Source organism: Cherax quadricarinatus, unplaced genomic scaffold (assembly GCF_038502225.1).
Source record: "Cherax quadricarinatus isolate ZL_2023a unplaced genomic scaffold, ASM3850222v1 Contig912, whole genome shotgun sequence".
NCBI lineage: Eukaryota > Metazoa > Arthropoda > Malacostraca > Decapoda > Parastacidae > Cherax > Cherax quadricarinatus.
In genome coordinates, this window is record NW_027195938.1 from 4339 (window position 1) to 32259 (window position 27921).

The following is a 27921-nucleotide window of genomic DNA, read 5'->3' on the forward strand; positions in this document are numbered from 1 at the left end:
TTTCGCCACACAGTGGTTTCATCAGTCCATACAAAGGAGAATCTTGAAGAACGGGAGGAGAATGAGGTAATCAGTCCCTCAACCTTGAGTCGATGTGGTCAGTCCATCAATCTTGAACAGATTGATGGACTGACCACATTGACTCAAGGTTGAGGGACTGATTACCTCATTCTCCTCCTGTTCTTCAAGATTCTCCTTTGTATGGACTGATGAAGCCACTGTGTGGCGAAATGTTTCCTCAATAAAGATACCCAAGAGTTGCACGTGTCTAATTTATCAACTGTCACTTTTATTCTACGTATTGCCTTCTAATTCAAATTTAGAAATGTTGGTAACGTGTACACTAATTTAACATTACCTGATGAAAACTGTAGAAACATGAGCTGGAACATCACCACACACTACTAAGAGGGTAGTACTTCCAGCCCAGGGAGATTTAAAAGCCATTTCATCTGTCAGTTGATATACAGTGTACCTGCAAGCACAAATAATATATATATAAGTCACAAAAACTGACATGATGTTATATATTATTCAAAGTATATCTCCCTGAGTGTTTGTAGCATAAAATGAGGATTAAGATAAGCTTTCAAACAGAATTATGTGAAATGAAAATTCAAAGTACAGGTTGGACATTACTAATCCGGCAATCAGTAATCCAGCACTAATTTTGGCTAGCATAATTTCAAATTTCGAGAGTCGCCACACCAACCTGCCGCTACTGTTTGGTTGCGCTACTTGCTGGCTAAGTCAATCCAATTTCTTTTTCTCCATTTATTGTTATAACCTGCTCACTTCTAGCCTTAACCATGGGTCCAACGAATAAAAGAAATGCTTCTCATTGTGTAAAGCACATACGCTGTACATTTTCCATAAAAGATAAGGTGGCTTTGAAGCCACTGTCAGTCGCCATGAGCTCAGCTAAATCAGATAAGCTGTAACGGTAAATTTGGGCCTATATATGAGAGAATAAGTATGTGTGGTAAGTGTGCACCATATAAAAAAATCCTGCAGCACACAGTGCATAATGAGAAAAAAAAATGCTTTTGGTGTAATCAGAGACTTTGCGGTGTCTTTTCGTATGGTTTGTATGGTTGTATTCTCATTTTTTTGGTCTCATTTGATAGAATGGAAGATATATTACAAAAATAGATATAATTTTGATTGGTTTTACACAGGAAAGTACCTTAACCCTTTCAGGGTTCAAGGCCAAAATCTGAAGGGGTGCCCCAGCGTCGAAGAATTTGGGAAAAAAAAAAAAAAATTCTTACAGAATTAAAGATAATATTTTTGTGAAGATAATAAAACAACCAACAAAATTCTGATCAGTACTTACCGAGATACAGCGGCAGGAAGCTGACCCACAATGACCAGGTGGTGGCAACTTCAGTGATTTCAGCAAAATCGCATTTTTTTATTTTACATTTTTAATACTTTTCTTCTTTTCTTTTCTAATTTTTTTCTTTTTTTCTAGTAACATGTGTGGCCTGTGAGACCAATATAATGTACAGTGGAACCTCTACTTGCAAGTTTAATCCGTTCCATGACCTTGCTCGCAACTGGATTTGCTCGTTTGCAGAGTCAATTTTCCTCATTTAAATTAACTGAAATGCAATTAATCCATTCCGTGGAATTCTGTATTTCAATAATTTCGCTAATATCAACTCTACGGCTCATTTATCTATCTTACTTCATCTAATATGACATAATAAATAATGTAAATAACATACAAACCTGATATATACTCTAAAATGAATAAAATATGTCATTCATCTAGTGGTATGGGCGGTGTCGGCAGTGGACGAGAGTTCGTCTGGAGACCGATGAAAATACTTCATGAATAATTTTGGTAATATCATCTATACTGCTTATTTATATATCACAGTTCATCTAATATGACATAACAAACAATAAAACTAACATAGAAACATGATATATACTCTAAAATGAATAAAATATGTCATCATGTAACAGGTGGAGGCAGCCACAACCGCTCCCTCTTAGTTGTGGTAAACACTCCCATCTAGTGACAGCCTTTTGAAGCCGTCTTTTATAATTGTTATATGTAGTACATTATTATTATTATATATGTATTATTATTATACATATATTATTATTATGAATATTATTGTATTATATTATTATACATGTACTATTATTATTTTGCATATTATTATTATATAGTATATTATTATTATTATTATTATTATTATTATTATTATTATTATTATTATTATTATTATTATTATTATTATTATTATTATTATTACAGTGGACCCCCGCATAACGATTACCTAATGCGATAATTATGTAATTTTGTAATTCATTATGACTAATCTATTTATTATATTCGGTCATTATGAACATACTTCTGGATTATTATACGTATTATTATACATATTATTATCATACATATTATTATTATTATTACAGTGGACCCTCGCATACCGTTGGCATCACATAACGTTAAATCCGCATGCCGATACATTTTATCACTAAAATTTTGCCCCGCATACTGCTAAAAAACTCGCTCAACGCTATTCGTCCTAGACGCATCTAATGTGCGGCCTGAGCCAGCCTCACATGTTCCGCAGGTGGCATTGTTTACAAGCCAGCCTCCGCGGTAACATCCAAGCATACAATCAGAACATTTCGTATTATTACAGCGTTTTTGGTGATTTCATCTGCAAAATAAGTGACCATGGGCCCCACGAAAGCTTCTAGTGGTAAAAAGGGTGAGAAATACTATCATACCACAGTCAGCTGCTGCTGCACCACGGTCAGCTGTTGCTGGACCAGTCAGCTGTTGCTGGATCAGTCAGCTGCTGCTGCACCACAATCAGCTGTTGCTGGACAAGTCAGCTGTTGCTGGATCAGTCAGCTGCTGTTGCACCACGATCAGCTGTTGCTGGACCAGTCAGCTGCTGCACCACGATCAGCTGTTGCTGGACCAGTCAGCTGTTGCTGGATCAGTCAGCTGCTGCTGCACCACGATCAGCTGTTGCTGGCCCAGTCAGCTGTTGCTGGATCAGTCAGCTGTTGCTGGATCAGTCAGCTATTGCTGGATCAGTCAGCTGTTGCTGGACCAGTCAGCTGTTGCTGGACCAGTCAGCTGTTGCTGGACCAGTCAGCTGTTGCTGGATCAGTCAGCTGTTGCTGGACCAGTCAGCTGTTGCTGGACCAGTCAGCTGCTGCTGGACCAGTCAGCTGTTGCTGGACCAGTCAGCTGTTGCTGGACCAGTCAGCTGCTGCTGGACCAGTCAGCTGCTGCTGCACCACGGTCAGCTGCTGTTGCATCACCATCAGCTGTTTCTGAACATGACTCGTCCCGAACCTGTCTGTCCAGCCTGAGCGCCTGCCTTGCTGTCATTGTTTACAAGCCAGGGTGGCCGGTTGCATGCATACATTCGATACATTTTGTATTATTCCATTATTTATAGTGCTTGTAACTGCTAAATAAGCCAACATGGGCCCAAAGAAAGCTTCTAGTGCCAACCCTGTGGTAAAAAGGGTGATAAATACTATTGTACCACAGTCAGCTGCTGCTGCACCACGGTCAGCTGTTATTGGACCAGTCAGCAGTTGCTGCACCACAACTGCTGCTGCACCTCAAGGAACGTTCCTTGATGTTGGTGAGGGGCTCTTGATTTAGGGAATCGGATCTGTGCATGCTCCAGTTCCCCGAATTAAGCCTGAATGCCTTCCACATCCCCCCCCCAGGCGCTGTATAATCCTTCGGGTTTAGCGCTTCCCCCTTGATTATAATAATAATGCTGCTGCACCATGGTCAGCTGTTGCTGCACCACAGCTGCTGCTGCACCACAGTCAGCTGTTGTTGTTGCTGCACCACCATCAGCTGTATTACTCGAAGATGTGGAGAGAGTGTTGTTAAGATAAGAGATAAGATAAGATTTCGTTCGGATTTTTAACCCCGGAGGGTTAGCCACCCAGGATAACCCAAAAAAGTCAGTGCATCATCGAGGACTGTAACTTATTTCCATTGGGGTCCTCAATCTTGTCCCCCAGGATGCGACCCACACCAGTCAACTAGCACCCAGGTACCTATTTGCTGCTAGGTGAACAGGACAACAGGTGTAAGGAAACGTGTCGAAATGTTTCCACCCGCCGGGAATCGAACCCGGGCCCTCCGTGTGTGAAGCGGGAGCTTTAGCCACCAGGCCACCGGGCCTGGTGTAGCATAACGTGAAACAATTACCGAGAAACGATTAACCCTGGAGGGTTAGCCACCGAGGATAACCCAAGAAAGTCAGTGCATCATCGAGGACTGTCTAACTTATTTCCATTGGGGTCTTTAATCTTGTCCCCCAGGATGCGACCCACAACAGTTGACTAACACCCAGGTGAACAGGAAAAAATGCCTGGAACTAGTGCTCATATTGGTGAGGTTAGTGGGGAGGATGTGGAAGAGTTGGTGGAGGAGGACAATGAAGAACTAACCACTGATGAGCTGCTAGATCATCTTCAACAGTAAGAGGCCACACCTGAGGAAACTGCTCCGAAGGAGGGGATAGAGAAATTGAAGAAGTTGCCTACTTCAAAGATTAAGGAAATGTGTGCAATGTGGCTTAAAGTGCAAACCTTTTTTGATGAAGATCACCCTCACACAGCTATTGCAAGCCGTGCTGGTGACTATTACACTGACAATGTTGTGAAACACTTTAGGAAAGTCATAAAGGAACGAGAGGTACAGGCCACTATCGACAGATATGTTGTGCAACAGAGGTCCAGTGACTCTCAAGCTAGTCCTAGTGGCATTAAAAGATGAAGGGAAGTAACCCCAGAAAAGGACTTGACACCTCAAGTCCTATTGGAAGGGGATTCCCCTTCTAAACACTAAGACCATCAACACTCTCCCCTCCTCCCATCCCATCAATCATCACCAGATCTTCAATAAAGGTAAGTGTCATGTAACTGTGCATGTCTTCTTCAGTTTGTGTGTATTAAAATTAATATTTCATGTGGTAAATTTTTTTTTTTTCATACTTTTGGTGTCTTGCACGGATTAATTTGATTTCCATTATTTCTTATGGGGAAAATTAATTCGCATAACGATAATTTCGCATAACATTGAGCTCTCAGGAACGGATTAATAGCGCTATGTGAGGGTCCACTGTATTATTATTAGAGTGGAACCTCAAAAATCAAATGTATCACATATCGAACGTTTCGAAAATAAGACCATTATTTCGGACAAACTGTGTCCCTATTATCGAACGCGCCCCTATTTTCGGACCGCCAGGTACGGGACCTGTCCGCTGGCCCGCTCTGTCCGCATCCCTGCGCAAGCGGCGTGAGCAGTCTAGCTTTGTTTATGCTTGAGTGAACACTAACTTGCGATCTCATTCACACATTTTACGATTATTTAATTGTGTTTAGTGCTTGTGGGGCTGTGAAATAAGTTGCCCTGGGCCCAAAGAAACTTGCTAGCGGTACCCCTGTGGTAAAGAAAGTGAGAAACACCATAGATGTGAAGAAGGAAATAATACAGAAGTATGAGATTGGAGTGAGACTTGCTGAGCTTGCCAGGATGTACAGAGGACTGTGGACAGTTATTTTCTGAGACAGAAACAGACGACTGTGGACAGTTATTTTGTGAGACAGAAACAGACGACTGTAGAGTAATTTTGCGAGACAAACAGACGATTGTGGACAGATATTTTGTGAGACAGAAACAGACGACTGTGGACAGTTATTTTGTGAGACAGAAACAGACGACTGTGGATAGTTATTTTGTGAGACAGAAACAGATGACTGTAGACAGTTATTTTGTGAGACTGGGGTCCAATGACTCAAGCTGCTCCTAGTGGTATTAAAATACAGAGAAGGGAAGTAACCCCAGAGAGGGCTTTGATACCGGAAGTCCTCATGGAGGGGGATTCTCCTTCCAAACAATAACCCCAACTCCCTCTCTCCTCCTCCCTATCTTCCAGATGCCATCACCAATCTTCAATAAAGGTAAGTAAAAATGTTATTTTATATTACTATACATAATTAAAGACTATAGCATTTGTTGTGTGTATGTAAAACTGTAATTAACCCTTTGACTGTCGCGGTCGTATATATACGTCATAGGAGATACCGTGTTTGACGTATCTATACGCATAAATTCTAGGGGCTTCAAATCAAGCAGGAGAAAGCTGGTAGGCCCACATGTGAGAGAATGGGTCTCCATGGTCAGTGTGCACCATATAAAAAAAATCGGGGAGCCAGTGGTGCATTGTGGGAATAGCATTGCCTTCACTGCCCTCCAGGACAACACTAGTAACCTCACAAGCACTGTCTTCCAGGACATCACTAGAACCCTCTGGGGCACTTTTCTCCAGGACAGCACTAGCACCCTCAGGAGCACTGTCCTTCAGGACTACACTAGCACCCTCAGCACTGTCCTCAAGGACTACACTAGCACCCACAGCACTGTCCTCCAGGACAGCATTAGCACCCTCAGGAGCACTGTCCAAGACAGCCCCGTCCCTACCAACCATCACATTTTCCCAGCCGTCATATCATACTGACACGTCTTTCAAGAAGGATCCTTTATTTGTGTTCTTGTCTTTTAATATAGATGTCATTTCCTCATACAGGTGTATCTCGTTTGGGCAGACCCAAAAACATCTCTGAGTTTATGTCAAATGTGGTCACTGGTTTAAGATCCCTGCATATACTATGGGACCATTTACCACAGAGATGGCAGGCAATCCAGGCATGTTTTCGTCCCTTATCCTTGCTGCAGACTACACAGATCTTCATGGTGGTGGTCATCTTACAATACTTGCCAACTCTCCTAGCTAGCTAGTCTATAATTCCTCAAGGTATTTTTTTTTTTTATAACAGATCTTCTGGTTTGGCTTTATTTCCAACGAAAACTGTTTGAATCCGCCCAAATCTGGCAAATCCCGAAGAATCCGGTTTGTGGACCACTATATATTTTTACTAATAATCACCTTAACAGTAGATCTGTCTATCTGTATTGTATCTATTTGTTGTAGTTACTGTTTGGGTGTCTGATGAGGGTGTGTAAAGCTCCATCAGTCAATGAAAAAAGTCAGAGGATACATTGTTATCAACGAATCCATTTGAATCCAATCACTGGACAAGATCCGGGCAATTCAGACAATCTGAGCAAATCCGGATTAGTGGATCATTGGGTAATTTTGGACTAGCTCACGAAAAGGACTCTGGAAAAATATTAAACAGAGTAATGTGTGTTCAGTTTGATACAGAAAGTCTAACTTGCATGTTTGGGCGCTGGTGGCTTCTGTAATGAAGATTATTGGAGGAATATTTGATTTTCGTTGTGTATATTGCGACCGCTGCTAACTACAGGTTTACCACAAACTGTATATGTCACTCCCTCACAATAAGTATTAACAATTATACACTGTTTATTGTATTTCTACAAAACTGTACACTTTTCATATTTCCTTGAGATTTTGCACCTCTTCTTATTTCAACAGGAATGTTTTACCCCTGGTATCATTAATTTGTATGTCAGGTACACTAGCCGGCCTGTGTGAGAGGTTCTTGCGACTGCTCGCAACTGTTTACAAGATGAACCTGCCTCTTTAGGCCTAATACTTCACTTTTAAATTTCACCATATCACTTATTATCTATATACTATGGTACCTCTGTGTACACTATAACACTATGTATAACACACTATTATCAGGGAGACTGACTTTCCTCTGACAAAAAAAAAATTATAATATTTTACAATGGCATTCTAGACCTAAAGTTCCCCTCTGGGAGCATGGTTATGCTTTCTTATTGTACGCTGATTCTCCTTTTCTGACTCAGTAGATATTATTTTCTGCTAGATTAGTTCCAAGCACTGGAGGATATCTTATAAGTTCATTGGCACAGTTTAAAGTTCTAGCACACAAGAAATACTGTGAAAAACACGAAAGAACATGGTGGCATGGCACATGGTGGCACGGCACACGGCACTGCCACATATATCGTACAACGGTGCCACATCATACAATGGCATCATATGGTATCATATGGTACAATGTACAATATGGTACATTGTAATGTACCATATGGTACGGGGTACAGGGACCCTAATGGAAATACGTCTGTCTGACTTTTTTTGGTTATCCTAGGTCTCCAAACAAATGCCACTATGTATGACAATCTATGTAACCTTATTTGTGTATACCTAAATAAACTTACTTATGATGCCACATGTGCTTGAGTAAGTTTTTTCAGGTGTACACAAATACAGTTACATAGATTATCATACATAGCAGCATATGTATAAAATCCTAGAATAACCCAAAAAAGTCAGGGTGACTTATTTCCATATGGATCCCTGTAGCTGTACCATATGGTGCCCTGTACTGTATGGTACCATATGGTACCCTGTACCATATGGTACCCTGTACCATTTGGTACCCTGTACAATATGCTACCCTGCACCATATGGTACCCTGTACAATATACTACTGTGCAACATATGATATTTCACACCAAATGGTACCCTGTACTATATGGTACAATGTACCATATTGTACCCTGTAACATATGATACCCTGTACCACATGGCCAGTAGGAGGTGTTGGTGCCACGAGACACCAGCCAGGACTGAGTGGGGACACAAGCTCCCTGACTCAGCAGTTTAACCCTTAAACTGTCCAAACATTGATTTACGTCCACGTGCAGTGATGAGCTCGATCGTTTTTTTTAATTAAAATGTTGTCTATCTATGTCTTTTTTACAAGCTTGCAAATGGAGCACAAAGGGAAAATTTTTGCCGATAAAGGCCGTAGTGCTACGCACATGAATGGGTTGATGAACGTAGATCTACAGTAAATCTTCTATTTTTTGGACAGTTTAAGGGACTGATGAACAAAGAAAAAAGACAAAGTGCTTATTTTGAAATTGTCATCATCCATTGCCTCTAGAAATCAACATGTCGATAGAAAAAATAGAGTTCAGTTGACTGTACATATGTAAAATATATATAATAGAACATTTCGTTTTTTTGGTGTCTTTACTAATACAGTGGACTTCCCCTTCGACATACAATGTCCCGTGCAAACCTACGTACAAGCTTGCAAATGGGGAAAATAAAGGCCGTAACGCACCGACCTACAAAGTGATGCTTTCTGTACAGCATGGACCCCCGACAAAATGTTTGACCTACCCATAAAAATTTGACCCTGACGTACGTTGAAAAACTCTACCTACAGCATTCGTCCGGTACACGTCCACATGTCTGTCCGCCTCAGCTGGCCTGCCTTCAGTTAGTGTGCCAATGTTTACAAGCCAGAGCAGTCACTCCCAAGCATACATTTAGAATATTTTGTATTATTCCAGTGTTTTTAGTGCTTCTAACTGCTAAATAAGCCACCATGAGCCCAAAGAAAGCTTCTAGTGCCAACCCTGTGGTAAAAAAGTTGAGAAATACTAAAATACTATCATACCACGATCAACTGCTGCTGCTGCAGCACCGTCAGCTGCTGCTGTAGCACAGTCAGCTGCTGCTGTAGCACCGTCAGCTGCTGCTGCTGCTGTAGCACCGTCAGCTGCTGCTGCTGTAGCACTGTTGTTGGTGTGGCTTATCGAGAATACCAAGAAACAATTAACCCCAGAGGGTTAGCAACCCAGGATAACCCCAAAAAAATCATTGTGTCACTGAGGACTGTCTAACTTATTTCCATTGGGGTCCTTAATCTTGTCTCCCAGGATGCAACCCACACCAGTCGACAAACACCCAGGTGAACAGGAAAAAATGCCTGGAACTAGTGGTCATATTGGTGAATTTAAGGCAAGCAAAGATTGGTTTCAAAGATTTAAGAATCGTAGTGGCATACACAGTGTGATAAGGCCTGTTCTGGAAGAAAATGCCAAACAGGACCTACATTACTCAGGAGGAAAAGGCACTCCCAGAACACAGTGTCTCAACAGTCATTGCTGCATCTTCAATAAAGGTATCATTTATTCTTCATTTAGTAGAGTAGAAAATGTATATTTCATGCAGTAAAAATTTTTTTTCATACTTTCGGGTGTCTTGCATGGATTAATTTGATTTCCATTATTTCTTACGGGGAAAATTAATTCAACCTATGATCATTTTGTCTTACGATGGGCTCTCAGGAATGGATTAATGTACCATATGGTACCATTGTACCATATGGTACTATATGGTACTGTTGTACTCAACTGGAAATAAGTACTCATCATTATTTTGTTTACAATAAACTTGCAAATAAGTTTTGTAAGCAATATACAGTCAACCCTCAACTAACAGCGACATTAAGTAATGACAATTTCGTCTAACGGCACTTTTTGCAGTCAAAAAATGCCTTAACTAACGGCAAAAAACTCTACCAACGACGTTGGTCCAGAACATGTTCATGTGCCCGGAGCGCGGCCTGAGCAGACAGTCCAGCCACTCCACCACTCAGTGTGCCATCGCTTACAAGCTGTTGCAGTCGGTTTCCATGTGTGCCTCCCTTAAACAGTGGACCCTCGGTTATCAGCCATAATCCGTTCCAGAAGGTCGTCCGATAACCGAAATGGCCGAAAACCGAATTAATATTTCCCATAAGAATTAATGGAAATACAATTCATTCATTCCAAATAAAATTATTCACAAAAAAAAAAAATTATTTTTTTAACAATTATGTAAGTTTTACATACCTGTATTGAAGGCTAATACTGGCTTCTGGAAGATAGGTAAGAGGAAAGAGGGAGGAGTTAGTGTTTGAAAGGGGAATATCCCTCCATAAAGACTTTAGGTAGCAAAGCCTTCTCTGGGGTTACTTCCCTTCTTTGTCTTTTAATGCCACTAGGACCAGCTTGAGAGTCACTGGACCCCTGCCTCACAGCAAATCTGTTCATAGAGGTCTGTTTCTGGCATCTCTCTAAGATTTCCCTGAAGTGGGAAACATGTTGCAGATATGGCTTGTTTCAGCTTGGTCAGGGTGGTGTTTCTCTACAAAAGCTTACACCCTTGTCCACATTGCACACCTCTTTAATCAGTCATTTACTGCTATAGTACATTAATTACTAATCTTAAAATATTTGTAGTCTTAATGTAGGGCAAGAGGTGAGTAGTATTTATTTGTAGGAAGTCAGTGTAGGTAGCAGCAGATGTAGGTACAGTACACGTATTTAGCCCCCCCCCGGGCTACGCTACACAGCTATATTACAATACATAGCCATAATATTACACTACACAGCCATATTATTACCATGTTCACTGAGTTTAATCTTCTAATCTTTCTAACAACTACCTTTATATGCCATCATAAATAAAGGGAGAAGTAATGAATAATTGCCAAGAATTGTAAACAAATGCATATGAAGGGCGGTTACTGCACCAGTCGCCAGATTCACAGTTTTCTCTAACAGTGCATCAGAGAAAACTTAATGTTTACTCTCCATCCCACTCTCCACTCGATAACTTATAAACATTGCATGTTTATATGCCATGTTTATATGCTACATGATATGTAACGTGCTTCTTATATAATTTTGAAGACAAAATCATAGATGAATTAATAAAAATGTCTATATTAATGTAAAATAAGACATTTAATGTGCCAAAGAGTGATTATTAAATATACATCGCATATAATAAACATTGCATGTTTATATGCTATGTAACATGTTTCTTACATAATTTTGAAGAAGATGTAATAGATGGATTAATGAAAATGTCTATATTAATGTAAAATAAGACATTTAATGTACCAGTGATTATTAACAATCCTATAACAACCTATAACAATCGGTGCCATTTACCGGATACCTCACACAAACATCCCAAATTTCAGTGAGAAATTAAAGTCACTAATAACAAACAGACAAATGAATAAGCACCACCTTCTCTTAGCTGGAGACTTCAACATCAACCTTGGCTTACTAGATGATCAGCCTGTAACTGATTTCATCAACAATATGAACAACACACTTCTCATACCAACAATAACTAAACCAACCAGGGTCACTGAGACAAGTGCAACCATAATAGACCACATATGGACCAATATACTAGCCCCCCTTAAATCAGGGATAATCACAGATAGCACTACAGACCACTACCCTACCTTCCTCCTGACAAACATTAATAAACCACCACCTGAATACAACAAAGTCTCATTTAGACTCCATGACGAGGCCTCAATAAGGAAGTTCACAACTGACCTAGAGATTGTTGACTAGCCTACAGAATTCTCCAAGGCCAATGGTATTGATGACTGGACAGACATTTTTCTTAACAAATTACTTAGACTATACAACAAACATTGTCCTATAAAAACGAAACAGATCACAAACAAACGGCTTGTTTGCCCATGGCTAACCAGCACCATTCTGAAATCCATTGACAAGAAACACCAATATGAAAAGCAATATAGACAGGGCTTAATACACAAAGATATTCTTAAACACTATTCATCAGCTCTCACCAAAGTAATAAGGAAAGCCAAACAACTATACTACTCCAGTAGATTCACAGACACTAGAGGAGATATAAAAAAGACCTGGAAAACACTCTCTCAGATTCTAGGGACCCACAAACTGAAAAAAACCAAGAATATTGTCCTAACTAAACCTAATGAAACACCACTACATCCCACTGACACAGCTAACAAGATAAACGACTTCTTCTCAACCATAGGATCTAATCTCGCCAATAAAATCCCACATACTAATGCCCATGCCGGGGACTACCTAGATGGGAATTTCCCAAATTCCTTCTATCTTGCACCAACTGAGCCCTCGGAAGTCACCGAGATTATAAAGTCACTTAAAAACAACTCAGGGAATCTGTCTAATGTCCCACCATTACTGTACAAGCGAGTGGCCCATATCTTTTCGCATGCTATTTCATTACTTTTTAACAAGTCACTAGAAACTAGCACCTTCCCCAAAACTACTCAAGATGGCAAGGGTTACACCAATACATAAAGGTGGTGACCCTACAGACTTAAACAACTAAGGCCAATATCAAACTTACCATTGCTATCCAAAATCTTTGAGAAACTCGTGCACAGGAGACTATATTCATTTATAACAGCACAAAACATACTCCACCCCTGCCAATTTGGATTTAGGAAAAATAAAAGCACTAATGATGCAATCATAAAAATGCTAGATCTGCTTTACACAGCATTAGAAAATAAGGAATATCCACTAGGAATTTTTATTGACCTAAGAAAAGCTTTTGACACAGTAGACCACGACATCCTACTCCACAAACTTGACCATTACGGTATAAGAGGCCATGCGATTGCTTATTTCAAATCTTACCTTACTAATAGGTATCAGTATGTTACCATTAAAGACACAGCATCAACAACACGGTCCCCTGCTCTTCCTCATATACATCAATGATTTTCCAAACGTATCCCAACACCTGAAACCCATTCTCTTTGCTGACATCATGATTTATTCCATCTCTCACCCTAATCTTGCCACCCTCAACACCATTGTTAACGAGGAGCTGATCAAAATATCGACTTGGATGACAGCCAATAAACTTACGCTTAACACTGACAAAACCTACTACAGTGGACCCCCGCATAGCGACCTTAATCCGTGCAAGAGGGCTGGTTGTTATGCGAAATGTTCGGTATGCGAATGAATTTTCCCCATAAGAAATAATGGAAATCAAATTAATCCGTGCAAGACACCCAAAAGTATGAAAAAAATTTTTTTACCACATGAAATATACATTTTCCTACACACAAAGAGAAGGATACATGCACAATAGTAGAGTAGTACATGCACAATATATATTGTGCATGTACTACTCTACTAAATAAGAATAAATGACACTTACCTTTATTGAAGATGCAGCAATGACTGATGAGACACTGTCCTGGGAGTGCCTTTTCCTCCTGAGTACTGTAGGTCCTGTTTGGCATTTTCTTCCAGAACAGGCCTTATCACACTGTGTATGCCACTACGATTCTTAAATCTCTCAAACCAACCTTTGCTGGCTTTAAATTCACCAATATGAGCACTAGTTCCAGGCATTTTTCCCTGTTCACCTGGGTGTTAGTCGACTGGTGTGGGTTGCATCCTGAGAGACAAGATTAAGGACCCCAATGGAAATAAGTTAGACAGTCTTCGATGACACTGACTTTTTTGGGTTATCCTGGGTGGCAAATCCTCTGGGGTTAATTGTTTCTTGGTATTCTCAATAAGCCACACCAACAACGGTGCTACAGCAGCAGCAGCAGCTGACGGTGGTACAGCAGCAACAGACGATGCTACAGCAGCAACAGACGATGCTACAGCAGCAGCAGACGATGCTACAGCAGCAACAGACGATGCTACAGCAGCAGCAGACGATGCTACAGCAGCAGCAGACGATGCTACAGCAGCAGCAGATGATGCTACAGCAGCAGCAGACGATGCTACAGCAGCAACAGACGATGCTACAGCAGCAGCAGACGATGCTACAGCAGCAGCAGACGATGCTACAGCAGCAGCAGACGGTACTACAGCAGCAGCAGCAGCTGACGGTGGTACAACAGCAGCAGCAGCAGCAGCTGACAGTGCAGCAGCAGCTGACGGTGGTACAGCAGCAGCAGCAGCTGTACCACCAATAGTAGCGATGGTTGATTGGGGTTTATTATACAACCTGGCCAGCTCGGAGACACGCACTCCACTTTCATACTTATCAATGATCTTTTTCTTCATCTCTATAGTAATTCTCACCCTTATTGTTGTAGGGTTGGCACTAGAAGCTTTCTTGGGGCCCATGGTCACTTATTTTCCAGAAAAAATCACCAAAAACACTGTAATAATACGAAATGTTCCGATTGTATGCTTGGATGTTACCGCGGAGGCTGGCTGGTAAACAATGCCACCGGCGGAACATGTGAGCGTGGCTCAGGCCGCACATTGGACGCGTCTCGGACGAATGCCGGTGAGCGGGTTTTTGGGCGGTATGCGAGGCTAAATTTTTGTGATCAAAGCAATCGGTATGCGGATTGTACGTATGCGACGCGTACGTAATCAGTATATCACCCTAAAGTTTTGAGGTGGTCAGTCCCTCAGTCTGGAAAAGAGCATTGTTCCAAAGTTTGAAACAATATGGAGTTGAAGTGACAAGATGGAGCCTTATATAGCGCCAGGAGGTGAGACGAAGGTCACTAGTAGAACGCAGATGTTGGGAGGTCAGGTCCCTCTCAAATCCAGCCGTTCTCACTAGTAGAGGTAGTTGAAGTTGATTTCAGGTCTTGGTACAGACCTGAAATCAACTTCAACTACCTCTACTAGTGAGAACCGCTGGATTTGAGAGGGACCTAACCTCCCAACATCTGCGTTCTACTAGTGACCTACGTCTCACCTCCTGGCGCTATATAAGGCTCCATCCTGTCACTTCAACTCCATATTGTTTCAAACTTTGGAACAATGCTCTTCTCCAGACTGAGGGACTGACCACCTCAAAACTTTAAGGGTGATGGACTGATTACATCGTCTTCAAGTCTCTTCTGCTTCTATCAACTTTTCTGTACTCGACTGAAGAAGCCTACTGTGTAGGCAAAACGTTTCGAAATAAAGATACCTAACTGTTGCATATGTGTCTTACCTAACAATCTGTCGGTATTTTATACCATTTTAATGTTCAATCTACTATATTATGTTTGGTAGCAGAGCAGGAGATGCACAAATTAACATTAAGATCAACAACACTCTAATTACCAGACATAATGAGGGCAAATTCCTAGGCCTATACCTTGAAAACAACCTGAATTTCAGCACCCATATCCAACACATAACCAAAAAAGTATCCAAAACAGTTGGGATCCTCTCCAAGATACGATACTACATGCCGCAAAATGCCCTTCTCACACTATACCACTCACTTATTTATCCATACCTCACCTATGCTATTTGTGCTTGGGGATCAACTGCAGCAACACACCTAAAGCCAATAATAACCCAACAAAAAGCTGCAGTAAGAATAATCACTAAATCCCATCCCTGGCAACACACCCCCCCACTCTTCATAGATCTAAACTTATTCCCTGTTCAGTACATCCACATTTACTACTGTGCACTCTACATCTACAGGACCTTAAACTCCAATATCAACCTTGACCTTAAACGCTTTCTTGATAGTTGTGACAGAACCCACAGGCATAACACCAGACACAAACATCTCTATGACATTCCCCATGTCCGACTAAACCTTTACAAAAATTCAATGTATGTCAAAGGCCCTAAAATCTGGAACACCCTACCTGAGAACTCTAGAACTGCAGACACATTCATCACCTTCAAAACTACCATTAGAAAACATCTTATCTCCCTGATACACCCCATCAACTAACTACACGAATACCACCTGGTGGTTCACACTTGCACTCACTCACCCATTTGACCATAAACAGAAATATTAATCTCAATCTTAAAATAATGAATCCTATGATACTCCAATACTGAAACTATGTACTGTGCCAAAACAAAAGCATTCACATTGCTAAACTCACAAACTAGTATTTAGTCACTTAGCCATAATACCAACTTACCTCATAATTTGTAATATTTTAAAATAAAGAATTAAACTAAGTCTGCCCGAAATGCCTAGCCATGCTAGGCGTTCTAGTGGTACACTCTGTAATCATTATTTAACTACATGTAAACCACACAACAACCAAATTCTGTAAATTCAACATTGTAATCTTTATAGAGAATAAACTTTGAATTTGAATTAACCATTTCAGGGTTTCGGCTGTACTAGTACGGCTTACGCACCAGGGTTTTTGACTTACTAGTACGCCTAAATTCTAGCACCCTCAAATCTAGTGAAAGCTGGTAGGCCTACATATGAAAGAATGGGTCTATGTGGTCAGTGTGCGCGTTATGAAAAAATCCTGCAGCACACAGTGCGTAATGAGAAAAAAAAAAAAACTTTGACCGTGTTTTTGGATTAAAACAGCGACTTTGCACTGTATTTTCGTATGGTTGTTATTGTTGTATTCTAGTTTTCCTGGTCTCATTTTATAGAACGGAAGACATATTACAGAAATTGAGATGATTTTGACTGGTTTTACAAAGAAAAGTACCTTGAAATTGAGCTCAAAATAGCAGAAATGTTCAATTTTTACCAAAGTTCAAAAGTAAACAAATCATGCTATGCGTCCAATACACATCAACTGGTGAGTCTAATATTCTTTCACAAGTGTGCTGGTAATATTTATACCATTTGTACACCAATGCAGTAGTCTGCATAACAGTAAATCTTCTATTTTTTTGTGAGAATAAAAATTCAAAGTGGAAAGTAAAAGAATGTAAGAGGGGCATGGGGACGTGACTAATGAACAGAGGAAATGTTATTTTAGTGCCAGGAATGTCTTTCTTGTTTATTCTGGACCCTATTCGGAAATTGGCATCTTTTGAAATTTGTGTGAAATTGGCAAAATTGCTAAACTCTGACCACTGTATTGGATAGTTGAAATCGGTAAATGGGTGGTTTCTCATTCGATAGAAAAAATGGAGTTCTAGCAAAATAGTTATGATTTTTGTCGACAAGTACACTGGAATTGGCCGAAAATAGGGCTCAAAGTGGGCAAAATCGCCGATGCGATTTCTAGTGCCAAGCCTGTGTTAAAAAGGGTGAGAATTACGATGGAAATTAAGAAGGAGATCACTGAAAAATACGAGAGTGGAGTGTGTATGGCTGAGTTGGAAAGGCAATACAACAAATCACATTCAACCATCAGTACTATCTTGGCGAACAGACAGGCAATCAAGGAAGCTGTTGTTGCAAAAGGTTCAAGTATGTTTTCAAAATGGAGATCGCAAATACAGTGGACCCCCACATAACGATGGCATCACATAGCGATTAATCCGCATACCGCTTGCTTTAATCGCAAAAATTTTGCCGCGCATACCGCTTAAAAACCCGCTCACCGATTTTCGTCCGAGACACGTCCAATGTGCGCCCTCAGCCAGCCTCACATGTGCCGCCCGTGCCATTGTTTACCAGCCAGCCTCCGCGGTAACATCCAAGCATACAATCGGAATATTTCGTATTATTACAGTGTTTTCGGTGCTGTTTCTGGAAAATAAGTGACCATGGGCCCCCAAGAAAGCTTCTAGTGCCAACCGTACACCAATAAGGGTGAGAATTTCAATAGAAATGAAGAAAGAGATCATTGATAAGTATGAAAGTGGAGTGCGTATCGCCGACCTGGTCAGGAGCAAGAAAACCCCTAATCAACCTATCGCTACTATTGTGGCACCCAGAAAGGCAATCAATGGAAGCTGCTTCTTGCCTAAAGGTTTCAACTGTGTTTTCTAAAACAAAGATCGCAAGTGGATGGAAGATGTTGGAGAGACTCTATTGGTGTGGATATAAAAAAACAGCTGAGGGGCAGGGAGATAGCGTCCTTCAAGCAAGGATCATACAGAAAAGGATTAGAAGTTGCATCAGGATTTAATTAAAAAAAGGTGCCTGCAACTAGTGATGATGTGGGAGTGGAATTTAAGGTCCAGCAAGGGAAGGGTTGGTTTGAGAGATTTAAGAAGCATAGAGGGCACACATAGTGAAGATAATGGCACGGTGAGGCTGCCTGAGTTCGACCACAAAGCTGCATGGAAAAATATGTGCATGAATTCAAGGAGCATTGATAGACAGTGAACACCTGAAACCTGAAACAAGTAAGCCAACTTGAGATGAAAACAGGCCTGTTTTGGAAGAAAATGCCAAGCAGGACCTACATTACTCAGGAGGAAAAGGCACTCCCAGGACATAAGCCTATGAAAGACAGGCTTACTTTGTTGAAGTGTGCCAATGCTAGTGGTGATTGCAAAGTTAAGCCTTTATTAGTGTATCACTCTGAAACTCCCAGACCATTCAGGCAAAAGAATGTCCTCAAGGATAATTTGTGTGTGCTGTGGAGGGCAAACAGTAAGGCATGGGTCACTAGGGACTTTTTCTATAACTGGTTACACCATGCATTTGCCCCCAATGTGAAAGATTACCTAACTGAAAAGAAATTAGAACTTAAGTGCCTCCTGGTGTTAGACAATGCCCCTGGTCATCCTACAGACGTGGCAGAGCGACTTTATGGGGACATGAGCTTCATTAAGGTGAAGTTTTTGCCTCCTAATACCACTCCTCTCCTGCAGCCCATGGACCAGCAGGTTATTGCAAACTTTAAAAAACTGTACACAAATGCTCTGTTTGAAAGGTGCTTTGTAGTGACCTCAGAAACTCAACTGACTCTAAGAGAGTTTTGGAGAGAGCACTTTAATATCCTCAATTGTGTAAACCTTATAGGTAAGGCTTGGGAGGGAGTGACTAAGAAGACCTTGAACTCTGCTTGGAAGAAACTGTGGCCAGAATGTGTAGACAAAAGGGATTTTGAAGGGTTTGAGGCTAACCCTGAGAGGATTATGCCAGTTGAGGAATCCATTGTGGCATTGGGAAAGTCCTTGGGGTTGGAGGTTAGTGGGGAGGATGTGGAAGAGTTGGTGGAGGAGGACAATGAAGAACTAACCACTGATGAGCTGATAGATCAACTTCAACAGCAAGAGGCCAGACCTGAGGAAACTGGTTCAGAGGAGGGGAGAGAGAAATTGAAGAAGTTGCCTACTACAAAGATTAAGGAAATGTGTGCAAAGTGGCTTGAAGTGCAAACCTTTTTTGATGAAAATCACCCTCACACAGCTATTGCAAGCCGTGTTGGCAACCTGTACACTGACAATGTTGTGAAACACTTTAGGGAAGTCATAAAGGAACGAGAGGTACAGGCCACTATGGACAGATATGTTGTGCGAAAGAAGTCCAGTGACTCTGAAGCTGGTCTTAGTGGCATTAAAACAAGAAGGGAAGTAACCCCAGAAAAGGACTCGACACCTCAAGTCTTAATGGAAGGGGATTCCCCTTCTAAACACTAACACTCTCTCTCCCCTCCTCCCATCCCATCAATCATCACCAGATCTTCAATAAAAGTAAGTGTCATGTAAGTGTGCATGCCTTTTTCAGTTTGTGTGTATTAAAATTAACATTTCATGTGGTAAAAAATTTTTTTTTTCATACTTTTGGGTGTCTTGCACGGATTAATTTTATTTCCATTATTTCTTATGGGGAAAATTCATTCACATACCGATTATTTCGCATAACAATTACCCCTCTTGCACGGATTAAAATCGGTATGCGGGGGTCCACTGTAATTGAAGAGGTAGAGAGACTGTTATTGGTATGGATAAATGAAAAACAATTATCTGGTGATTGTGTTTCTCAGTCTATAATTTGTTTTGGAAGAAAATGCCAAACATGACCTACATTACTCAGGAGGAAAAGGCACTACCAGGACATAAGCCTATGAAAGACAGGCTGACATTAATGTTGTGTAGAATGCTAATGGTGATTGCAAAGTGAAGTCTTTATTGGTGTATCATACTGATACTCCCAGAGTGTTCAAGAAAACCAATATCATCAAGGGTAATATGTGTGTGCTGTGGAGATCAAACAGTAAGGCATGGGTCACTAGGGAATATTTCTTGGACTGGTTTTATGATGTGTTTGGCCCCACTGTGACAAAATACCTCCAGGAAAAAGAAATTGTCACTCAAGTGCCTCCCGGTAATGGACAATGATTCTGTTCATCCTCACGACTTGCAAGAGCAAATTGCTGGGTAGTTTAGCTTCATAAAAGTTAAGTTTTTGCCTCCTAATACAACTCCTCTCCTCCAGCCCATGGACCAGCAGGTCATTTCAAACTTCAAAAAATTCTACACAAAAGCAGTGTTTCAAAAGTGCTTTGAAGCGACCTCAGACACTCAATTGACCCTAAGAGAGTTTTGGAAAGATCACTTCAATATCCTCAGTTGTGTAAACCTCATAGGTAAGGCTTGGGAGGGAGTGACTAAGAGAACCTTGAACTCTGCTTGAAGGAAACTGTGGCCAGAATGTGTAGAACGGAGGGATTTTGAAGGGTTTGGGGCTAACCTTCAGGAGCCTATGCCAGTAGTGGAAGCTATTGTGTCCTTGGGGTTGTGTCCTTGGGGTTGTGTCCTTCGGGTTGTGTCCTTGAAGTTGGAGGTTTGTGACGAGGATGAGGAAGAGTTGGTGCAGAATGACGAGAAAGAACTAACCACTGCAGACCTGCAACAGCTTCAGGAGCAACAGCAACAGATCACATCTCAGGAATGTTCTTCAGAGCAGGATGAAGAGAGACGGAGGAAGATGACTTCGTCAAGGATTAGGGAAATGTGTTCAATGTTTACAAAGGTGGAAGCATTTATGGATGAATTTTATCCTGTCACAGAAGTTGCAAGCCACATTGGCAACATGCACAATGACACTCTTGTGTCCCATTTTAGGGAAATCCTAAGGGTTCGTGAGAAAAAGAGCTCTCTGGACAGCTATTTTGTGCGACAGGGGCCCAGTGACTCAAGCTGGTCCTAGTGGCAATAAAAAACTAAGAAGGGAGGTAACCCAACCAAAGGACTTGGTACTTGAAGTCTTTATGGAATGGGATTCTCCTTCCAAGCAATAGACAATCCTGAATCTCCCCTGCTACTGGCATATCACTCATCAACAACTTCACAATAAAGGTAAGTGACATTTAATTTTTGTTTATTTTGCATGTCCCATTCGTTCTTGTGTCAAGAAATTTATATTTCATATAATTTTTTTTTTTCAGACTCTGGGGTGTCAGGAACGGATTAATTCTATTTCCATTATTTCTTAAGGGGATAATTAATTCGACCAATGGCAATTTCGACTAACGGAAAGCTCTCTAGAATGGATTAATGCCGTTGGTTGAGGGTCCACTGTTTACCTGGAGTTTACCTGGAGAGAGTTTCGGGGGTCAACGCCCCCACGGCCCGGTCTGTGAGCAGGCCTCCTGGTGGATCAGCGCCTGATCAACCAGGCTGTTGCTGCTGGCTGCACGCAAACCAACGTACGAGCCACAGCCCGGCTGATCAGGAACTGACTTTAGGTGCTTGTCCAGTGCCAGCTTGAAGACTGCCAGGGGTCTGTTGGTAATCCCCCTTATGTGTGCTGGGAGGCAGTTGAACAGTCTTGGGCCCCTGACACTTATTGTATGGTCTCTTAACGTGCTAGTGACACCCCTGCTTTTCATTGGGGGGATGGTGCATCGTCTGCCAAGTCTTTTGCTTTCGTAGTGAGTGATTTTCGTGTGCAAGTTCGGTACTAGTCCCTCTAGGATTTTCCAGGTGTATATAATCATGTATCTCTCCCTCCTGCGTTCCAGGGAATACAGGTTTAGAAACCTCAAGCGCTCCCAGTAATTGAGGTGTTTTATCTCCGTTATGCTCGCCGTGAAAGTTCTCTGTACATTTTCTAGGTCGGCAATTTCACCTGCCTTGAAAGGTGCTGTTAGTGTGCAGCAATATTCCAGCCTAGATAGAACAAGTGACCTGAAGAGTGTCATCATGGGCTTGGCCTCCCTAGTTTTGAAGGTTCTCATTATCCATCCTGTCATTTTTCTAGCAGATGCGATTGATACAATGTTATGGTCCTTGAAGGTGAGATCCTCCGACATAATCACTCCCAGGTCTTTGACGTTGGTGTTTCGCTCTATTTTGTGGCCAGAATTTGTTTTGTACTCTGATGAAGATTTAATTTCCTCATGTTTACCATATCTGAGTAATTGAAATTTCTCATCGTTGAACTTCATATTGTTTTCTGCAGCCCACTGAAAGATTTGGTTGATGTCCGCCTGGAGCCTTGCAGTGTCTGCAATGGAAGACACTGTCATGCAGATTCGGGTGTCATCTGCAAAGGAAGACACGGTGCTGTGGCTGACATCCTTGTCTATGTCGGATATGAGGATGAGGAACAAGATGGGAGCTAGTACTGTGCCTTGTGGAACAGAGCTTTTCACCGTAGCTGCCTCGGACTTTACTCTGTTGACGACTACTCTCTGTGTTCTGTTAGTGAGGAAATTATAGATCCATCGACTGACTTTTCCTGTTATTCCTTTAGCGCGCATTTTGTGCGCTATTACGCCCTGGTCACACTTGTCGAAGGCTTTTGCAAAGTCTGTATATATTACATCTGCATTCTTTTTGTCTTCTAGTGCATTTAGGACCTTGTCGTAGTGATCCAGTAGTTGAGACAGACAGGAGCGACCTGTTCTAAACCCATGTTGCCCTGGGTTGTGTAACTGATGGGTTTCTAGATGGGTGGTGATCTTGCTTCTTAGGACCCTTTCAAAGATTTTTATGATATGGGATGTTAGTGCTATTGGTCTGTAGTTCTTTGCTGTTGCTTTACTGCCCCCTTTGTGGAGTGGGGCTATGTCTGTTGTTTTTAGTAACTGAGGGACGACCCCCGTGTCCATGCTCCCTCTCCATAGGATGGAAAAGGCTCGTGATAGGGGCTTCTTGCAGTTCTTGATGAACACAAGAGTTCCATGAGTCTGGCCCTGGGGCAGAGTGCATGGGCATGTCATTTATCGCCTGTTCGAAGTCATTTGGCGTCAGGATAACATCGGATAGGCTTGTGTTAATCAAATTTTGTGGCTCTCTCATAAAAAATTCATTTTGATCTTCGACTCTCAGTCTGGTTAGCGGCTTGCTAAAAACTGAGTCATATTGGGACTTGAGTAGCTCACTCATTTCCTTGCTGTCATCTGTGTAGGACCCATCTTGTTTAAGTAGGGGCCCAATACTGGGCATTGTTCTCGATTTTGATTTGGCATAGGAGAAGAAATACTTTGGGTTTCTTTCGATTTCATTTATAGCTTTTAGTTCTTCCCGCGATTCCTGACTCCTAAAGGATTCTTTTAGCTTAAGTTCGATGCTTGCTATTTCTCTGACCAGTGTCTCCCTGCGCATTTCAGATATATTGACCTCTTTTAGCCGCTCTGTTATTCTTTTCCGTCGCCTGTAAAGGGAGCGCCTGTCTCTTTCTATTTTACATCTACTCCTCCTTTTTCTTAGAGGAATAAGCCTTGTGCATACATCGAGTGCCACCGAGTTAATCTGTTCTAGGCATAAGTTTGGGTCTGTGTTGCTTAGTATATCTTCCCAGCTTATATCGGTTAGGACTTGGTTTACTTGGTCCCACTTTATGTTTTTGTTATTGAAGTTGAATTTGGTGAATGCTCCCTCGTGACTAGTCTCATTTTGTCGGTCTGGGGCTCCTCGCATACATGTCTGAACCTCAATTATGTTGTGATCTGAGTATATTGTTTTTGATATGGTGACATTTCTTATCAGATCATCATTGTTAGTGAATATGAGGTCTAGTGTATTCTCCAGTCTAGTAGGCTCTATTATTTGCTGGTTTAAATTGAATTTTGTGCAGAGATTTAAAAGCTCGTGTGAGTGTGAGTTTTCATCAGAGCTGCCTCCTGGTGTTATTACTGCAACAATATTATTTGCTATATTCCTCCATTTTAGGTGCCTTAAGTTGAAATCCCCCAGGAGCAAGATGTTGGGTGCAGGAGCTGGAAGATTTTCCAGACAGTGGTCAATTTTTAACAGCTGTTCCTGGAATTGCTGGGATGTTGCATCCGGAGGCTTGTAGACTACCACAATGACTAGGTTTTGGTTCTCAACCTTTACTGCTAAAACTTCCACTACGTCATTTGAGGCATTAAGCAGTTCTGTGCAAACAAGTGACTCTGCAATGTACAGGCCAACCCCCCCCTTTTGCCTGTTCACTCTGTCACATCTGTATAGGTTGTAACCTGGGATCCATATTTCATTGTCCAAGTGATCCTTTATGTGGGTCTCAGTGAAAGCCGCGAACATTGCCTTTGCCTCTGCAAGCAGTCCACGGATGAAAGGTATTTTGTTGTTTGTTGCTGGCTTTAGACCCTGTATATTTACTAAGAAGAATGTTATCGGACTGGTGGTATTGTTGGTACTGGGGGGGGATTTTTTTTCCGGCATTAGTATCTGTATCTGTTGGTTTGGAGTGGAGGCCATCGACTGTGGTTCCACTCCAGGAATGACTGGATTTGGTGTACGATTTCTGCCATTTCCTGCCAGTTTTTTTTCCTTCCTGGCACTAAAAAACCTCTCCCTCTTGAGTGGCTGTGGCTACCCAGGTTTTCCCATGGCCTGGATGTTTTGTATCTTTTTGTCCCCTTTAGATGGTATGCCTGGCAATTTAAGTTATAGCACAGTCTTTCCTGTACTGAAGAGGTACACATTTCAGGGTGAAAAAGCTTACAGGAAGGGAGTTTGCATTTTCCTGTTGTCATATGGGCATGGCATTTTCTAGGGTGGTCATAGTTGCACGTCCCATCTGTTTTTCCAGATTTCCCATGCCAGCAGATACCAAGTGCATAGTATGTGCACAGGCTTGGTTTCCGCTTGCCTTGGGTTTCTGTGACTGTATTCCCTGTTGGTGCATGTTTCCCTGTCTTACTTCTATCCTCCCTAGCACCAACAATGGAGCTCCCACCAGTTGTTTTTGGTAATTTATCCTCACTATTGCTATTGGAGTCCTCTTGTTTGCTATTTCCTGCGGTATTTCTAGTTTGCAATATTGGTTTTATCTTATCTTTGACTACACTTGTTTCCCTACTATGGCTCCTGTCCCCTATGAGGTCATTTATATGTATTCCTTCCTGCGTATAATTCCCGACTACCTGGACAAAATCTCCAGCTTCACCATTACTGTCTCCCAGGACAGTATCTCCAGCTTCACCATTTCTGTCTCCCAGGACAGTATCTCCAGCTTCACCATTACTGTCTCCCAGGACAGTATCTCCAGCTTCACCATTTCTGTCTCCCAGGACATCACCTCCAGCCTTACAGTTTGTGACTACATGGCCAGTATCAAGGGCAGTACCATTCAGCCCAGACTTTTTATGTTCCCATCTGTTGTAGAAAGCTTCCAGGTTTTCTATGAAAGCAGCTTTGATGTTGTCCTCTTTTAATACCCTTGTGATTTTAGTCCACAGATTTTCCTCATTTGGGCATACCCAGAAACACTTCTCTGTTTTAATACTGCTTGTAGCTAGTTCTGGGATATCTGCACAAGGGGCGTGACACCAATTTCCACAAAAATGACAATTTATCCATGTGGAAGCCCGTTTGTTTGACTGACCACAGACTACACACAGCTTCATAATGATTTGAATGGTTGATTTACTGCAATTCTACTAGCAACCTCTTGAATATTATATTAATAACCTTAAATGAAGCTCTAGCTATTTGTATTTCTGTTTCTAACTCTTTTTGTATATTGGACAGCTTACCGTCACGTTCCTGATTTTTAATGTTTGTGTTTATAAGGGCGCCTACAACCCCATCCGTTTACAGTCTGCTTTATTGTCCAACGAAACTGTTTGAAACCAGTCCCGGGTTCGGACCAGTCAAGGGTTCGGACCAGTCAAGGGTTCGGACCAGTCGATCTGCTCTGATCAGTGGGTCACTTATTTAAAACATACTGGTCGGTGATTTGAGCTAACACATGAAGGATCTACTGGAAATTATCTACCCGAGTAATATGTGATTTGACTGATACAAAAGTATAACTTGCGTGTTGAAGAGCCGGTGATATCTGGCAGCTCCTACAATGACGAACGGTCACCTCCTTGTTTATCAATCGCTGTATCTGGCTTTTCTATTTTTTTTTTTTTTTCCGTCTCCACCACAATAAATGCTATATTATCACTATAGTTGACTTGTGCAAATTTTGGAGGAAGGACGCTTTTTCTGTAGTAATAATTGCTTCTCGTTGTGTATATTGCGACCGCTGGTAACTACAGGTTATATGAAATTCACAGTAACGTCTCGTATTTCAAGAAAAGAAACTAATGAAAGTCACTCCACTCCACTAAGTACCATTATAATACTGGTTAGTTGCTACTACAACACTGTATTCTGCTATTCACTGGTATCACTAGATTATATGCGAGTACACTAGCAGGCCAGTAAGATTATTAAAAACAGCTGACCTGTGGTAAGTTTCTGGCGACTTCTGGCACCTTCCTCTATAGGCTTATCACTTCATTTACAAATTCACCTGTTTTCAAATGACACTTTAGCCTTTATCATCAATATACTAGGGAGCCACTGTAGTATACACTATACACTATGTATACTCAATGTTATCAGGGAGACTTTCTTTCCTCTGACATGAAAAGTTCAATTATTATTATTTTTTTCCACACGGGACACAGGCCTATGATTCCCCTCTGGCAGTAAACTCTGCTACGCAGTGCACACTAATTCTCCTTTTTTGACTCAGTATATAATGTTTTCCGCCCAAGATTGGTTCCAGGCGCTAGAGGGATGTATCGTATAGGATTGATGACACAAATTAAAGTTCTAGCACGTAAGAGCGACCGTGAAAACACGAGAAAACCCGGAGCACAACGAGGCACGCTGACACGCTGACAAGACTGACAAGACAGTAATGATAAACAAATTAGTGCAATTACTGTGTTGAATACAATGAGTGTACATTTATACATTATACATTATATTGGTCTTACAAGCTACAAATATTACTGGAAAAGAAAAATATTAGAAAAGAAAAGAAAAAATTAACAAAAACTTAAAATAAAATAATGAGACTTTACGGAAGTCGCGGATGTTGGCGCCACCAGGTCATTGAGGGTCAACTTCACACCTCTATATCTCGGTAACTACTGATAGAATTTTTTTTTATTATCTACAGAAAATTATTATCTTCAAATCTGTAAGAATTCTTTTTTTTTTTTTTTCAAAATTTCTTGGACTATGGTGCACCCTTTAAGATTTGACCTCTGGACCCTAAAAGGGTTAATAACTCTCCTCTCCTAATTTTAACTGACAAATCCATTTGTTCCCTAGGCTTCCTCAACTTGTTAGCCCTTTGACTGTCGCAAGCCCCTTTCTGAAACTGCCATTCTATGTCAAAAAATTTTAGGAAAAAAAAAATTATTTTTTCTTGTGAAATGATAGAGAATCTTTTCCGGATGGTAATGACACCAAAAGTACGAAAT

At 41.3% G+C, this 27921-nt stretch overlaps 1 protein-coding gene across 1 annotated transcript in view; it reads right to left on the minus strand.

Annotated features, from left to right (window-relative positions):
- Positions 1-296: 296 nt before the first annotated feature.
- The window catches only part of LOC128687537 (uncharacterized), a gene marked incomplete at its 5' end in the record, with an annotated part of 116058 nt that continues 88433 nt past the window's right edge, over positions 297-27921 (minus strand). Inside the window, 1 exon segment of the mRNA XM_070080753.1 lies at positions 297-475. Coding sequence (XP_069936854.1) covers positions 355-475 — 121 coding nt within the window.